General features: G+C 39.9%; 1 protein-coding gene and 1 long non-coding RNA gene across 3 annotated transcripts; both read left to right on the forward strand.

The window, feature by feature from the left end:
* Positions 1 to 2,080: 2,080 nt before the first annotated feature.
* On the forward strand, positions 2,081 to 3,427 carry LOC149966708 (uncharacterized). Of its 2 annotated transcripts, XR_016480392.1 has the most exons (5): positions 2,081 to 2,190; positions 2,253 to 2,356; positions 2,475 to 2,596; positions 2,673 to 2,735; positions 2,803 to 3,427. It is a non-coding gene; the product is annotated as an uncharacterized LOC149966708 (long non-coding RNA). The 2 variants fall into 2 exon arrangements; XR_016480388.1 differs by having other exon boundaries at positions 2,673 to 3,427.
* Positions 3,428 to 9,674: 6,247 nt separating this feature from the next.
* LOC149966709 (uncharacterized) lies at positions 9,675 to 10,339 on the forward strand. The gene is made up of 3 exons (XM_090172266.1): positions 9,675 to 9,799; positions 9,862 to 10,116; positions 10,283 to 10,339. Exons 1-3 carry the CDS (start codon positions 9,707 to 9,709, stop codon positions 10,325 to 10,327), a joined length of 393 nt encoding a protein of 130 aa, XP_090028392.1. The 5' UTR covers positions 9,675 to 9,706; the 3' UTR covers positions 10,328 to 10,339.
* The last annotated feature ends 6,546 nt before the right edge of the window (positions 10,340 to 16,885 follow it).

Genomic DNA, 16,885 nt, shown 5'->3' on the forward strand with positions numbered 1-16,885 from the left:
AGAAATCTCATAGGTAACTAGAATGCTGCCGCCTACGGCCGAGCTTGACGCCAGTTCGCCTTGAACCTTCAGCCAATGAGAGGCCGTAGAGTGGTTCCGCCAAGGAGGATAATAATCCTCCTTGAATCCGCTACTATAGCGGGAGATAGATGACGTCATTCTCTCTGGTGACATTAAATTCTTGGCAGAACCACTCTTTGAGCTCTGATTGGCTGAGATCTGGCTATCGTCTGCCACGGCGTTTGGCCCATTTGCCAGTTACACGGCAGCATTCTAGTTACCTATGAGATTTCTATGGCTAAAACCCATTTTCCTAGTAATTCATCATTTCTCAGAGGAAATCTTAGTGTAAAAAAATCTCTTATTCCGAGATTAATATAAAATATTTACTATAATATTACATACTTATGAAATGAGAATTTTATTTATTTCCCAGATCTTTCTTTACAAAGTGAAAAAGCGCAGTTTTTAACCATTTTTGAGGATGGGCTTTTAGACGTAAAAATTTAAACACGAAAAGACCGCCGCTGCGCACGACGTGATGCGCAGTGGATCGCCTTTTTTCCCTCTTCGAAATTCGCGTCGTAGCCATGGCGACAATGTTTAATGCGTTTGTCAGATGGCGCGTACATCGCGATTCCACCCTAATGTCAGCCTTCTAGCTCGCCTGTTTCCCTTGGGATTGGCGGAAAGGGCAGTGCTTCTAGTCTAATTTCTATTTCTATGGATCAGACTTAAAATTCACGAAATCTAGGGAAATTAATAGAAATCGGAGAAATAACTAGAACGCTCATTTGAATGGCGGGAAGTGCGCTGATTAGAAATTGATGATTTGGCCCTGCTTTTTGTTTCGCCATCTAGGTCGTACCTTAGAAGTCATTTTCTTCATGGTCAGCCGTTATTGATTCATCGGGGTCCAGTGTGAGAAATAAGGCACTATCACAGGCCAATCTCCAGTTTAAAAATTAGCTGGGGGGCCAGTTTAAAAAATAAATGCTTGGGGTGTTAGTGGCCCTGGTGACCACTTAATTAATTCAAAGTTTTCTCCCTTCAAGATTTTAGTTCATAAAAAATTAGCTATATAAATCCCTAAAATTGTTTGGTCTTTGCTTCTAAACTGTGTGCTTGGCCTTGTGTCAATTGCGGGTATGGGTGTCGTGAGTCTGTCTACTCTACACTCTACACACATCATAGAAGAAGTGAATTTAGCAGTTAGCAAAAATAAATATAAACAGCCTGTCATCTCTCTTAGTAGGCTTGTTCGGATCGGGTCTATAAGGAAACGGCAGCTTGCTGCCTTTGACTGTATTAGCGTTCAAAATGGTAAGTGGCCAGTGGCCAGTTTTTGAATTAAAGGGGCTCCAAAGTTCGGTGGAAAAATGTGTGTAAAGTCAGTAAAGTGCGAAATTTACGGTTGACTCTGCCCGCCTCTGCCAAGGCCGAGTGAGGGGTTGGGGGGAATGAAAAGCATGCTCAATTTTCTTTTTTTTTTGCCACCGAACTTTGGAGCCCCTTTAAACTACCTAGGCTCTACTGGCCACAGGTTCAGTTTAAAAAATTCTTTATTTCTCAGCCTGCCGGGGTCTTTTCCATTTCCCCTAACACCAGAGTTCAACCAGGAAATTATAGAGGTATACACTTGGAACATGGAGAAAGGATAAGGAGAGACGACTCAGCCGTTTATATGTAAAGTGCCTGGTTGCCTGCTGACTGTAGCGCCTCTGGCTGTCATACGTTACTAAAATAAATATCGTGGCGCTCGGGCCCGGCTACATTTCTCGTAATGGCCGATAATAGTCAAAAATCAAATCGCCGTTATTCGTTTTTTCACGCTTTGGTGGGGGTTGGTTTACCGGCCTCTTTTGGCGGTACTCTGCCCTCGTTGTTGTCTTTTTCTGCTCTTCCGGCCGGCTGTTCGCAGCCGGGGTATTTTCGACTGTTGTCGGGGCTCTTGCGTGCCCTGCAGCGGTTTTGAGTTTTTTGTTGCCTTGACTGTTTGTCCTCTTTATTTGTAGTGTTGGTGTCTAAGGCTTTTAGCCGACATCACTTTGCGTGTCACTCTCAAAAAAAAAAAAAAAAAATCGCCGTTATTACGGTGGTTCAGGTTGTTGCTTTTTAAATTGTCCTAATTCTCAGAGAACAATCGCGAAAGGTATATTTTTTTTTCAACTTCCCAAAAGATGAAAAAAGGTGAGTAAAAATATGTTAGAACCATATTTATTTTCATTTCTTAACTTAAGCCTTGGTTGTAGATGTAAAGATTGGTTGGAAAATCTGGAATAAATATGTTTAAGAAAAAATTCTAAGTTTGTAGCGCCCATTTCCAGAAGAACCAGTACCTCACATTAACGCCTAGGTAATAAAATTATTTGATTAATGCTATGTACCCGAAATACATAAATTTCTTTAGGTAGTTAAGTACAGTCAACAACTTATCCGAAGAATATCCTACAGCATATATATTATTCTTCCAGACCTAGATTATTGTGGAATGTCATTCCCAAAAGATTTGATGTAAATGAAGAAGCGGAGGCTAATTTAATTTCACTGGCCAAAAATCATACCTCTACAAGCCCACCCATCAAACTGGCAGGTGGTATGTGCTATAATGCTTAATTAGAAATACATTATAGACTAACATATAATTGGTGTTCTTAATTTCTTTTGCACAGATTCCACAAATAGTCCACAAGATAAGGCTTATGAAAATAAAACTATAGAAATGCGATCTAGTGGTAACAAAATATTAAATTCTTTAAATATTATCACATAATAATCATTAATGAAAAACACATTCAACAGATAATACAGTATACCTAACCCCAGTGAAATCTAGAAAACCTAAAATTAGCGAAAGACGACGACTTTCTTTAGATAGTGGAAAAATATTATACAAGATATTTAAAAAGTATTTAATATTAGTTTTAGTCAATAATGTAATTACTTATACCAGGTTCAGTCATTAATTTAACGCCAGTGGCCAGGAAAACACGAGCATTGAGGCAGAACCCACTTAGAAAAGACCTAGATTTAATCCAAGAAATTTATTCAAAATAACCCCTATCAATACTAAATTAATTCAAGATAAAATATTATACAAGATATTTGAAAAGTATTTAATATTAGTTTTAGTCAATAATGTAATTACTTATACCAGGTTCAGTCATTAATTTAACGCCAGTGGCCAGGAAAACACGAGCATTGAGGCAGAACCCACTTAGAAAAGACCTAGATTTAATCCAAGAAATTTATTCAAAATAACCCCTATCAATACTAAATTAATTCAAGATAAAAAAAACTGAAAGCTAAACAAAATTGCTCTCCAAAAACCAAAAAAGACTCCGGAGCCAAAAAAATTATGAAATTTAAGCATGTATAAATCATTTTCATATATATTCAATAAAATTAACTAATTTTTAAAACCATCTCTACATTCTTATATTAAATAAGATTAAATTTCCCGCGCTTTGCTATGTGATATATCACTTTTGTAACGTATGACGGCCAGGTGGCGTTAGCATCTCCTTCTTTACATAGCTCAAAGGCAGAGTCGTCTCTCCGTATCCTTCTTCCATGCTTGGAATGTCTAATGGCGTTTTTCTTTGGGTTGCTCCGAAACCGCTCTCAACTCCCTTTCGGATCGAAAAAAATTGACGTGTGACGTCATCGATCCTTAAAAGAGCGGACGAGAGTACTTTTCCAATGATAAACGTTACTTTTTTCGGATCAGTGTTTTTGGCGCGCTTTTCCCAATGATAAACAGTTGTTTCTCAAACTTTCTTGTATAGAATTCAGACGCGTTTTATTAGGCCTAGAACGCTGTAAAAATGAGTCAAAAAGTGATTTTCGGCAGAAATACCACTACGGCCACCATGTCCTTTATTGTTTGGAAATCGAAAATTCTCCCTTAACCATAATATTTTCTTATTAGTCTACAGTCTACATTTACATTACAATATAGTAGAGGTAGTAATAAATAAATAAATAAGTAATGTACTTCTTCATTTGAAAATCTATGCCTTACATTTTTAATAAATCCCTCAATTTTCGGATGTTCCGCTATATCCTTAAAAATATGTTCCAAAAAATCTTCCTCCTCTGAACTTGATGATGAAGATTCTAATAACAAAATAATTCGTAAATCTTCTTCCCTGACCGCCGCCATTTTCCACAAAACTTGCTCCGAATCCGTGGATCCGTCACTTATCTCGGATCAACAGAGATCAAGAAATCAGCAACTCTCTCGCGGAGCAACGTCCCAATGGTAAACGCGAATCTCTGCAGGATCTGCTCTCGAAAGTCCAATGGGACACGCAAGGACTTTCGGAGCACTCCGGGAGCAGAGAGAGCAGCCCAAAGAAAAACGCCATAAGGTTCCATTGTGACGGTGATACGAAAGCGCGCCGAGAAGACAGCGGGGCTTAACTACGTCAAGTGTAACATGTAACACGATATTTAAAATTCGTCATGGTAACAAATAGGCGATCTTCCCACGCAAAAAAGGCTTATAAAACGATGGATTTAAAAACCTCAATTTGTTATCCAACTTAATATTTTGAAGTAATTATTATGTTCTTCACGAAAGAAGTGTAGTGATACCTAATTTCAGGTATTTGTATGGTTATAAAATAGATAAGCAGGTAAGCTAATAAAAGTAATAATAATATAATAACCATGACTAGGCTTAAAGGGATCCATCACTCACAACAGGGGGATGCATAGGGGTAACATAAAATCCAGACTTGCAGTGTGCCTAAAAACCAGTTTTTTGTGACTCCTATGCCTTCCCCTGTTGTGAGTGAGGGATCCCTTTAATGACGAGTTTTCGTCGAATGAGGGTAGCGAGGCGCGAGAGTGTTTCTCGTAAGTTTTCCCGCTTTAAGACACGCCTTTTCTACGAGCTTCATCGCGGCCGTAAAAATCTTTCTTAGACATTCCATACATGTATAGTTTCCTGGTTCAATGAATTTACTTCGCATTACATAAAAGTTAATACTTATTAGAGACAGGCTTATCCAGCAAGTAAATATATATTTATCTTAAAATTTTATTAATTACTGATGAAATGTTTAAAGAGGGCAAGATAATTAATATTTTACCTAGTTTTGAGTAAATATGGGTATATTTGCGCGTTTCTAAACATTTACATTGTTATTGAACAATTGGTTGGTTTTGAGCAGTATTTGTGATTCAATTAACTAGAATGAGGCGTATGGAATAATTGCATTAGCTATAACAAAAGTTTTCCTGTTTTTTTATATAGAGATGATTCATGAGTGTCATGAAAATTGAAACGACTAATTGTACAAAATCTTGTATAAGGAAAGTTATTTTTAAGCCCGTGAAAAATTAAAAGGGTGATATCACGAAACATTTTATAAACTTCCATTTTTATGGTGGATCAACGAATTTCACATTTATGCCACCAGGTTTAATAGAAGCTAAAAGACAAATTGGTAGAATAGACCGTAAATTTTATAAAACTGAAATCGCAGTACTTCGGCAAGATATGCCTTCAAGGCGGTACTAGATTGGAATGAAGACTAACATTTAAAATTTAAATTTCAAAGCAAGCGCGACGAACGGCTTTTGAACGGGAGCCAAAAAAGAGAGAAGAGCTAGAAATAAAACAGAAAGCTAGAGGGAATACATTACACTACAAAAATAAAAATCAACATCAAATAAGTGTTCCCGGAAACGATCAGCGATGCGGCGACCAGTCTCTCCGACGAAAACTATATCGCAAACTTTGCAATAGGTTTGATGTTGTACAAGAAAAAGAGCCTCGGATATGATAGTTCGATCTTGGAGTTGTAACTACTAAGTCGGAACTAACATACGCGCATGTGTTGCAACGAGGGCGATTGCATTTCGTGGTGCCAGAATGAGTACCAGGCAAAACATATTCGTGTAAAGAAATTGAGACGAGATTCGAATAGGGCTCGGCGATCGGGTAATGGTTATCCACTAGCAAATACACTCCATTGCGGATTGATTTATTATTTAATAGCACACTTCAGTATGGATAAATTTACCAATTTTATCCATTAAAGTTTTTTCTTTAAAGAAATTTTACTTTTTTATTTGCTACTATTGTGGTGTTTGAACAAAACAAAATTGGGAATTATTATTGTTTAATTATCAAGAAAAACGAACCTCCTTCCTATCCAACTTTAACCATTAGGGGTTATTCAATCCTAGTCAAAAAATTCGATCGTCTTTAGAGTCATGTTTTATATCAAATATTAATTTCAACTATAAAAAACTTTCAGACATAACAGAAGAAATCAAATAAATCACCGCTGACGAGCTTTTAAAATAAACACGGGAAAAAGTCGACAATTTAACCGTAATTATCCAATCGTTCGAGTGATGTGTTACGGTTAACACGCTAGCAGAACAAAATAAAAATTATTTATGTTTAATTATCGGATAACAAACGAACTTTACTCTCTAACAAATATTACCACTAGAGTTTTTTTATTTTACTCAAATAATTCGATCGTTTTGTAAAATAATAATTTCTGTGATAATACAATTCGTTTTAGACATAATCGGTTTCAGAGGTTTAAAGCGGATAATTCAACACTTTTGCACGTGGAAAACTATTCTTTCGGACGAAGAGTTACGGTGTATAAAGATAGCGGTATTTTCCTCGTATAAATATAAGGGCGGAAGGGTTAAGTCACTTACCGGAATCGGAAACCGCCAAAAAGAGAAGAATTTACCAAAGCGTTGTGTGCTGGCAACATTTTCAAGTTGACGAAAACATGGATATTTGCAAATATTGCGAAACGTATGTAATCATTATTTTATTTATATTACCGGTTTTAAAATAGGGTAGCTCAGAGGAAAAGTCGTCCCAACTTGCAATGTGGCCTCAAAAATCTATTTTGGTGTCTTCTTTGAGGATCCGATGAGCAATGCTGGGTGGACTACATAGTTTTAGAAGGGGCAGGAGGGGGCAGTTGCCCACGGAATTTTCGTTCAACGAATCGGACCGTGTTTTTTCCGATGTTAATGCGCACGTTGAGTCGAGTAAGATCATCCACAGGTCCATAGGACAAACCGTTTCCGAGTTATGAACGATTTGGTACAGAATTACGTGTTTATTTTCTAATATGAAAAAATCCCACAATGGTAAATTTAGCAATCGGGTCGATTTGGGCATCGTTTCTGTAGTATATTCTACCGCCCAGTCAAATGTAAGCCACCCCGGGGCGCTAGGGATAAAACGTTTGGATCGAGTACCATACGTACACTCACAAGAGAGCCGTACCTAGCAGAAATGGCGCCCTAAGCAAAAAACCAAAAAACCGCCCCAGATCTTTTACGTACAATTTTAGATGGTTTAATTTTGGATAATACCGAGGATAATACCAATACAGATGTATTTATATTGGTTTTACTGTTTTCGAGTTTTAGTGAAATATTTAATTTTAACTTTTTCAATATTAAATTAAAGTGAAAATCTTAGATTTTGCGCCCCTAAACTTTTGGTACCCTGGGCCGCTGCCCCGCTCGCCCTACCCAAGGTACGGTGCTGACTCACAAACGTGGTTTGTTATAGCTAGGAAACGATTCATCCTACAGACTCGCGGTTGGTCTCATTCCCCCGCCGTCCCCCTTGCCCCTAAGGACTCATCGGATCCTCTAATTAGACACCAAATGAAATTTTTAGTCCAAATTGCAAGTTGGGACGAATTTTGCCGCTGGAGAGTGGAGACTCTGGAGAGCAATTTTTGGGTCTCGTTTACCTGTACTATAAAGTTATTTATTTAACGAGCATTATGCCTTTTGTAGGCTTTTTTTTCGTATTACCATCCTACTACGTATAATAAGCCGGTCAATGGTTAAAGGGGCCCCAAAGTTCGGTGGCAAAAAAAAAGAAAATTGAGCACGCTTTTCATTCCCCCCAACCCCGCACTCGAACTTGGCAGAGGCGGGCAGAGTCAACCGTAAATTTCGCACTTTACTGACTTTACACACATTTTGGCACCGAACTTTGGAGCCCCTTTAAGACCTTAGAAGTCGCAATATTCCTTAGGCCTGTTGTGGTGACCCGGGTCGGCGCCGGGAGAGTTTTAGGTGTAGACTATATAGTAATGTCCCTCAATTTATACCAATAGATCCTCTCGGGGCCCCTTGAAGTGAAAACAAACAAACAATTTAGCCTGTCTCGGCTACCCGTAACAGGGCCGTTCCGAAAGGGTTCGAATTGATTCTTTAGACCATATTAACTCGTTGAGACCCATTGAATAGGCCATACAAGTTTCGCTTTTGAAATCAGCCAAATTAAAAACCCACAAATAAGTGCTCGCATCTTTGCGTTCACTGTAACCGACATTAAAATGTTCAAAGCTGACTTAGGCTTGTAGTGGTGAAGTGGGTATTAGCCTAGCTGATTTTACATTTCAAATCTATAACTGATAATAAGTTGCTTCGATGCGAAGGTCCGATTTTATTGTAATTTAATGTTGAATTTTAATCCCAAGTAATCGAGCTGAGTACTAAACAAGAAATAAGATATCGATAGATACCTTTATGATAGTCTTATGATAGTCCATAAATCATACTGTATTGTAATTAGGGGAAGATACAAAATTCAAGGTCACCCAAAACATCCGGGAACCAGCAATTTAAGGTATCACCTTGAAACTAAACACCCAGAGGTGATTACTAATGCTAAGGTAACGTTAAGTGAATAAGTAACAAAGGTCGGCTGTCCCATGACGAAGTGAAATACCCAACACTGGGTTAATTTTGAGATTTGGTTATTTTTTTTGTAGATTTTGAAGTTTGTAATTATCGTTCTAATTAACGTTTAGGTCCTTTATTTTAATTGCTGTGACTGACAACCTATGTAATCGAAATCTTATCATTTTTTTAAATGTTGGATATTTTATTTTGCCATGGGACAGCCGAGGTGTTTTGATAGAAAGGTTCCTAAATAACGAAACGTTCTTTAAACAGCAAAGCCTGTCTCTCGTAGAACAGGCCAACGACTGCTTAAGGCGTTGGGTGGCGGAAACCGATCAGCCATTCACAGTTGTGGAAAACCCTAAATTCCAAGCCCTTCTACGCGCTATGAATCCAAAAAACTGTACTATAGCCGAAAGCGTTCCACAATCTGCCAAAGTTTTGAAAACTAGCCTTTTGAGTTGCTACGAAACTGAAGCTCAGAAAGTGTTAGGAATTTGCAATGTAGGTTGAAATATTGTTTGGGGCAGTTCACAAATTGCAAAAAGCAATGGAGGGGGTTTGTGTAAGTGTTATTAAGAGTTGAGGGAAGGGTCGTTAACGAAAGAACTTATTTTTAAAACGGAATCTAAATTTTAAATTATATTATTTAAACTCACATTCGCTAATTAGCAGTGGCGTCAATAATGGGTTCGCAGAGCCTGGGGCGCGGACGGGTCCCCGAAGATTTAGGGCAGCTCGGGCAGCTCGAAATATTGACCTTACGATTAGAAAGGGTTACAAACCAGCTACCACGGCCGAGTTACAAGAGCCTTAGTTACCTAATTGTGAACAGTCCCTTTACACTTGTTAGTATTTCGCAACAATGTTTAATAATCAATCATAAATTGCTTAGTCTATTCCCGGGCAAGTTTAAATTACTATTGACGGGTGGACGTCGAATAATAGAATACCATTTTTGGGTGTCACTGGGCACTGGATCGACGAAAGTTGGGAGCTAAAAAACATGCTTATGGGCTTTATTCACTTCCCAGTACGTCACACTGGAAAACATATTTGCGATTCTTTTACGTCGTTAGCACAAAAGTTTGACTTAAAGGTTGGTATTTATAATTCTAATAGGTAAATGATTTTAACTATTTTAATAACCAAAATTATCAGGTTTTAGCTGTAACTATGGACAACGCCTCCAATAATGAAACATTTAGTCAGGAGTTAGAACAAACGAGTAGGGAGAACGGAACACGGTACAGTTCCCAAACTCGTATCCGTTGTTTTGCACACGTGTTGAACTTGGTGGTGCAAGAATTACTAAAACGCCTCAAGTCTCAACCGAAACATGACACAGAAGATGAGTACCTACAAACTGACGAAGATACTTGTACTGATAACAACGTCGGTAATGCAGTTGCAAAGGTACGCCATTTAAAAAAAAGGATTTACAATATAGTCATAAGTATTAAGTATTCGGGTGACACTAATGTTTGACTGTAGCGTGTGGATTTTTGAGTAAGCTTAGTGCACCCTATCAAATTAGAATAAACATTACTTTTTAGAAGTTAAAATTGCTTGGTTATTTCAGATCAGGACTATCGTAACTAAAATTCGACTTTCAACTCAGCGATAAAATAAATTATCAGAACTAAACGTTGCGTTCAATCTGAAAGATCTGAAAGTTATACTCGATGTAAAAACAAGGTGGAACTCAACATACGCGATGCTTGCGAGAGCTATTTATTTAAAGCAGTTTACATTCAAGCCCACTCGCAGTGTGCTTGGAGATAAAATTTGTGTTGCATATTTACAGCATATCAACCTATAACGCATTTGATTTTGTTGTGGTGAGATTATTTCAGAAAAATTAATTGACCATTTAGGTTACCATAGAGCACTCGAACGGCCTACTCGAGAAGCTCACCTAACTACTGGATTTTCGTCTGCTAAGATCGTCTACTCACAGTCTAGCAGAGGCTTCAAAAATAAAAATAAAATATTTCCCAAAGAGACATACATAATACTTATGTAAAATATTATAAACTTATGTTGGAACGCATTGACGGATCTAGCAAAAACATCTGTTAGTTTAATTATCGTCGTTATACACCCCTACTATCACCAAACATCACAATTTGGCGAATACCCCTCATGCGTGACGTAATTTATGAACGGACCCTTACATTGTAGGCTTCGTGATCCACCAGCGCGACAATCAAGCGAACCGGGAGGGTACACAAATATACGTTGGGAATAACTGTGTTTCGGATATTCGAGTTGATGGTGAATATTTTAGTTTCGGTACGTGTAAAAGCGTACTTTGCTGCTGCTCGTGACAAGGCGTTTTCGTGAGCGATAACTATTTTGGGCGCAATTTGGACTCGACGTACCAACAAGCTCGCGTCCATAATGACAATTTTATAGTCAACCCCGGGCTTCGGCGTACCCATTAACGCAAAACTCGCTTTACTTCGCGATAGTTTAATACGTAAATCTACTCCATTAATTAAATATTTTTTGACATTGAGCGCGTCAAGAAACAACGGACCAATTAAATCTATTTCTTTCGACTTATCCGTGAATCATTTCCGATGTTTAAAACCCTCGTTGGCCGTGACCGAATTCATTTCGCCGGGAGTATCTTTGTACCACAGCGCGCCTGTTAAATGGGACGCTTTGGCACCCTTGTCAAAATTTAACAACGTTTCAATGTACGCCCGATAAGTGTACGAACAAGCTGACGGAGACAGTAAGGTTCCGTTAAGGTAAACTTCCGCGTGATTAAATAGCGTGTGCAAAAAATTATTACACCCCCAACAACGTCAGACGCGGATAAACTTTTACCAGCGTCATCGGCTACGATTTTAGCTTTAACAAGTAGGTACGTAAGCGGTAAATCAATGTACTCGTGCCCGCTTCCAGGAATATTAAACTCTACGTTATCACCTCGCAGCGACGAGATGGGTTTGAAGGTGGTCCATTTTCCTCCCTCAATTGACGTTTGGATAGGCGCGCTTTGGAAAATAGCAAGTTCACTTTTCAACGCTTCGCAATGACCCATGATTTTAGGAGAAAATATCAACGACCTTTCTAGCTCGTTTCCTGCCTACTAATGATTTTTTTCCACCGCGTTTTGGTCTTTTCTTAATTGTTTTCTTTTTAGTTTTGCGTTTACGTTTCCCAGTCCCGTATTGTTGTTTGAGATCATCATACTTTTCTGTGAGGCGCCGTTTGGTAGCTTCACGTATGGATGACCCCGTCGATACATCAGCCAAAACTTGTTTTCCCGTGGAGAGGGCTTGACCCCCCAAAAATTTCGCCCCCCGTAAAAGAAAAGGTTTCGCTAGCTTGTACAAGCCGGAGAAGAAACTTCCAAACCCGCTTCCGAATTGCCCGTGCCCCCGCTGATACGGCGATCCTACGTATACGTCGGGAATAGACCCCCCCGCCTGAGTGGCATAATATTGAGCGTAGGGGCACGCTACGCAGCGTCTTTTTTCAAGAACGTGTCTTAAAGGGAATATAACCTGCAAAGCAATCTTTACGGAAGACCCCTTCAATTTTTCAAATGTCCCTGTACAGTGGCGCCAAACATTTTTAAAGCCAAAGGCAAGAGCGGCCAGAGCTGCAAGCGTTGGTGTTCCACACCAAATACCTGAGGTTATATTCCCTTTAAGGGCATCTTGGACGCAAATGAAGTTTTACTGTTAGATTGCCAAACTCAAAAGGAGCTAGTTTACCATAACATCGCGTAGATCTATTTGGATAGTATCAAAGTATTTCTTCTCAATGGGCACGTAATGCGGCGAAATGTACGTTTTCTCGATATGAGTAACAAATCGGGCTGATTCGTCAACCGCTATTATTCTTAACAATTTGACAAGCGACGAACCCACCACTTGATCAGTGACGATATCGGAATAAACGAAAATTTGGGGCGGAATGTGGAAATTTAAGCGAGCCGGTGTCTCGCTTCTACCAGCGATAGTTTTAGTTCTTTCAAATCCTAGCGTGTTGCTCAATCCGTCACTCATAAATACGCCATAGGGGGTAATATTTTTTACAACCAGCGCCACGTGTCCGTTCAGCGGATCGTGGGTAAGACACACATTAGCGGCGGTGCATAGCGCGGTGTCGTTTACTACTTTAAGTAAATGGTCTATACTCAAGTAATGGCCCGGAGGGATTTCTCGCATCGTCCCGACCATTTTAGGGTCAGCCTGTCCCCCATGTTGGGCAGGATTAACGCGGAAATAGACGTAATTGTCATAGGGCAACACGTTGTAAAACGAAAAGGGATACAATATTTCCACCAACGCAACTTCCCACCTCCCCTTTAATTCGATAGGTTCGGGTAATTTTATCGTGAAACAGGCTACCGTATTATTCGGAAATATCTCTAAATTTGAATTACTGGGTATCGTTAGGTAAAAGGCTTCGGACATCTTCAGCAGAAACCCAAGAATTGAATGTAGCAGGATACCCTAACCAGGAAACGAAATATTCGACTTTACCCTTTGAGCGTCGCTTCTTTAATACTTTGTCAATTGTATATTCTTCCGGTTTTATAACTCGTTGAATTTCTTTGAAATAAAAATACCCCGTGATGGGTTCGTCAGCCAAATCAACGAGCTTAAATTGAAGAGGTCTTTTAGTATTCTTGAAAACAACTTTAAATATTTCGGCGCTCCAATTTTGATCGCTGTATCCTTTTAAAAACGGTCTGGCAGTTCGGGTAATCCTTACGTAATCGCCGACTTTGATACGGAATTTTCGGGGCTTGAGGGCGGCTGGCTGAGACTGCCCTGGTTTGTAAATATTTCTATAAACTTGAAGAATATTTTTGTCGTTTACATCGAAGGGAGCCATTTTAATTGCAGTATGATAACTGGCGTTATACGAATGAATTAAATTGGGCAGCTCGTCGAGATAGCGTCGCGTGTTTTTATGAGTAAAAAAACGATACATGCGCTGTTTCAGGGTCCTATTAAAACGCTCTACCATCGCGGCTTTAACATCGCTATTTTCGGAATGGTAATGTCTAATGCCCTCCTCTTTTAGGAGTTTTAAAACAGTCGAATGGTCGAACTGTATAGCGCGGGGCTTGCCCCGCTCTTTAAAAATTATTTTCAGGGCGCGCGCAACCTCCGCGCTGGTCTTACGTTTCAGGGGGACGGCAAATGCCACTCTCGAAAAGCAATCTATACAAGTAAGAATAAATGTGTACCCGGAATTGTCGCTCGCTAAAGAGCGCATATCCGCCAAATCAGTCTGATAGAGGTCTAGTCTGTTTCCTACACGAATCTTTCGTCGTTGGAATTTTCGAATGACTGGTCTATGTAACGTATAGGCGTCGTGAATTTGCAAAAACGTTTCAACATTCTCCCTAGATATTCCGAGCTCTTTGACAGAATCGTATAATTTTTCAACACCCCCGTAGCTAGCTGGATTACGAGAATCGAAATATATTTTTTCGAGTCTAGTCGTTACGTTTATCGGTAACTGTCCCATTTCAAAATTTTGGCACTAGGCATTTTTTTTTACGTAAACGGTTCTTAATAGTAGGCGACCAAAGTTTCGGTGACTGTCGAGGTGTCGCGAAAGAATTAGGCCCGACCGCTGACGACAAAGTTTTCTTTCGTTTGGAGGATGCGAGCGAAAGATGGGGACCCGGGGGGCGGAAGCTGTTACGAACGAAGAAGACGGTAATGGGGTGGTGGTGGTGGGGAAGGCTTGAGTGGTGATTTTTCGTAGTTTACCAACCAGGTTATTAAATTTTGACCAACTCTGGGGTCTCGGCGCGTGGGGACTTATTAGGTAATATACTAAATCAACAATATCAGAATCAGTTTGTATTTCACCGTCTAATAAAATCTGCCCCTGGCTGTCCCACCTCAGTCGACCGCTGTCCGAAATCAAATGATTAAATATAGCTCTGGCGCTCGCTCTGTATCCTAGCGGGAACAGATTGACTAATGTTTCGAAACTGGGCTTATCGTTATTTTTAATCGGTTTATTTCGAGCGTGCTTTGTCAGTAGCATCTCTTCGTATATCTTCCACTTGGTTCGGTCATCGATCGCTTCGCTTTTTAAAATATCCGCCATTTCCGTGTCAATATCCGGTTTGAGTTGATGGGGTGCCGTAATCGGCGCTTAAGTCATCTTTTTCGAGTATCTTAACATTTTTTATTTCCAACCTGTTAGGGCTCCCACGAGCGACGACACAATAGGCAGAAGAAACGAGAAAAATCCGACACCTTTTTGATTTAATAATATTCGTTTTTTAGTTTGCCAGCCCAATTTTTTCTGGGCAATTTTGTGTAACGTTTTACGGTGTATTTTTAATCGTAGTTTTTGCCGCTTGGTTAGACGTATATTCCCTATAAGCGTATTATACCCACAATCGGATATCGCTTCGATCAACTCTTTATTGGCGTTAATTAAAATATTGCGTCTCTTAACGCCCTTTAATTTGCCGATCGATTCGAGCAGTTGTTTTTGCGACCTGACTCGTCGAGACATTGTACATCGAATGAATTCGACTCGCTGGGTGGGGTGTGTGGTAACTAACCACCCTCGGAAAAGTATTATTTCTGGATGTATACTGAGACTTGTTCGCCGGGGAAAATATTAGTTCTGATCCGATGTTCGTCCGGGCAATCTTTCTGAAGGTCGATCAATACGTAAGAGTTTGGTTCCTTAGTCGCGTCAGAAATCGCTCCGATAACAAAGTTGGATTTATCAGAGGCCATTTGGCGCGCTAATCAATTAATCTGTGTTTTGTCCCGTACATTTTTCGTTAAAAGTATATAGTGCGTATTGAGGGAAATTTCGCGACACCCGCGACCCTGATGAAATAAATTTTGACTTATGTAGATAAAGCTAACATTACGATGATGCGAGACTTTGGTGAACAATTGGGCAACTTCTCCCTTTTGGCCCGCTCCCATGAAATCGTCTAAAACGGCCAATATACGTTTCGAGCCGTCAAATAAGTCAGGATCTGGTAAACCCTTATGAAATATAACGTTATATTTTTTTTAGTTTATCGTATCCTGGCTGATCCTCGCCGTAAAACCAGTGGATTTCTTCAATTTGAGGTTCAAACATTTGTTTTAAATGTGTAATCAGTTTTTCAACGAAATATGTCTTACCACTTTGGCTAGGCCCGCAAAGTATGATGTTACAACTGTGATAAAAAGGGTACATTATCACCGCGTAGCTGAAACCAGAATGAAATAAAATGGACATTTTGTTTTTATATATAATATTTTTATTTTTGACAATAACAAAAAAGGTTTTCCCGGGACACACCCCCTTGCCACGTGGATAGCGGCCGGCGCGCTAGAGACACACCCCCCTCTCATGACCCCGACGCGCGCGGATAGTGGATCGAGAGAGAGAGAACGCGCGCGCCTCTCTCTCGAACGCGGAGACGGGCAAGCGCGCGCGTCTCTCTCTCTCTCTCTCTCTCGTACGCCGAGACGGTGACTCTCGACCCGCGGAGACGGTGACTCTCGACCCATAAGAGCGAAGGTTTTTTTTAAGCGCGTATTTTATATCCGAATGGAACTGTTAGGTAGTTTGTTAAAACCCGAACTTTGTCCATTACGGGCCGATACGCTTTTTCCAAGTCGACGCTAACGAGCGTATGATCCGGAAGTCGACGTATTTGTTTGGGCAGAGGCACGGCAAACGCTCCAAGGGGGGGAGCGAGTTCTCCGAGACGTAGTTTGTTTGCTCGGGTTTGTAAAAGTCAAAATTATTATCAACTACGTTGAATAGAAAATGGGGGAAAAAATCTTTCGTATATTCGCGGCCCAGTTCGAACGTATCCGCGAATTTCGACAGAGTAATGGGTATATAATTAGACGAATCCGATAGAGTTAAATTGTGTAGTTTCAGTTGCAAGATTCGAGTTCCATTTATTATCGGATCGGGGTCAAACGAGTCGGCACTCTCCATTATAACTTGTAATAGGAGTTGCGTATCATAATTACTCGCATTATGTCCCAGCGCGGTCACTCTTCTTATCCGAGCCAGTGTTCTTAAATATTCGAAAAACTTTCGCGCGGAATCTGAACCCAGAAATTGTCTTTGGCGAACGCCACAAAATTTACAGGCTACGTCGGGGGTATCCACGCACACGCAACAATACGTTTCCGACACGCATAAAATGGGTTGATGAATA

Source organism: Leiobunum rupestre, chromosome 1 (assembly GCF_980474605.1).
Source record: "Leiobunum rupestre chromosome 1, qqLeiRupe1.1.hap1, whole genome shotgun sequence".
Classification (NCBI taxonomy): Eukaryota; Metazoa; Arthropoda; class Arachnida; order Opiliones; family Sclerosomatidae; genus Leiobunum; species Leiobunum rupestre.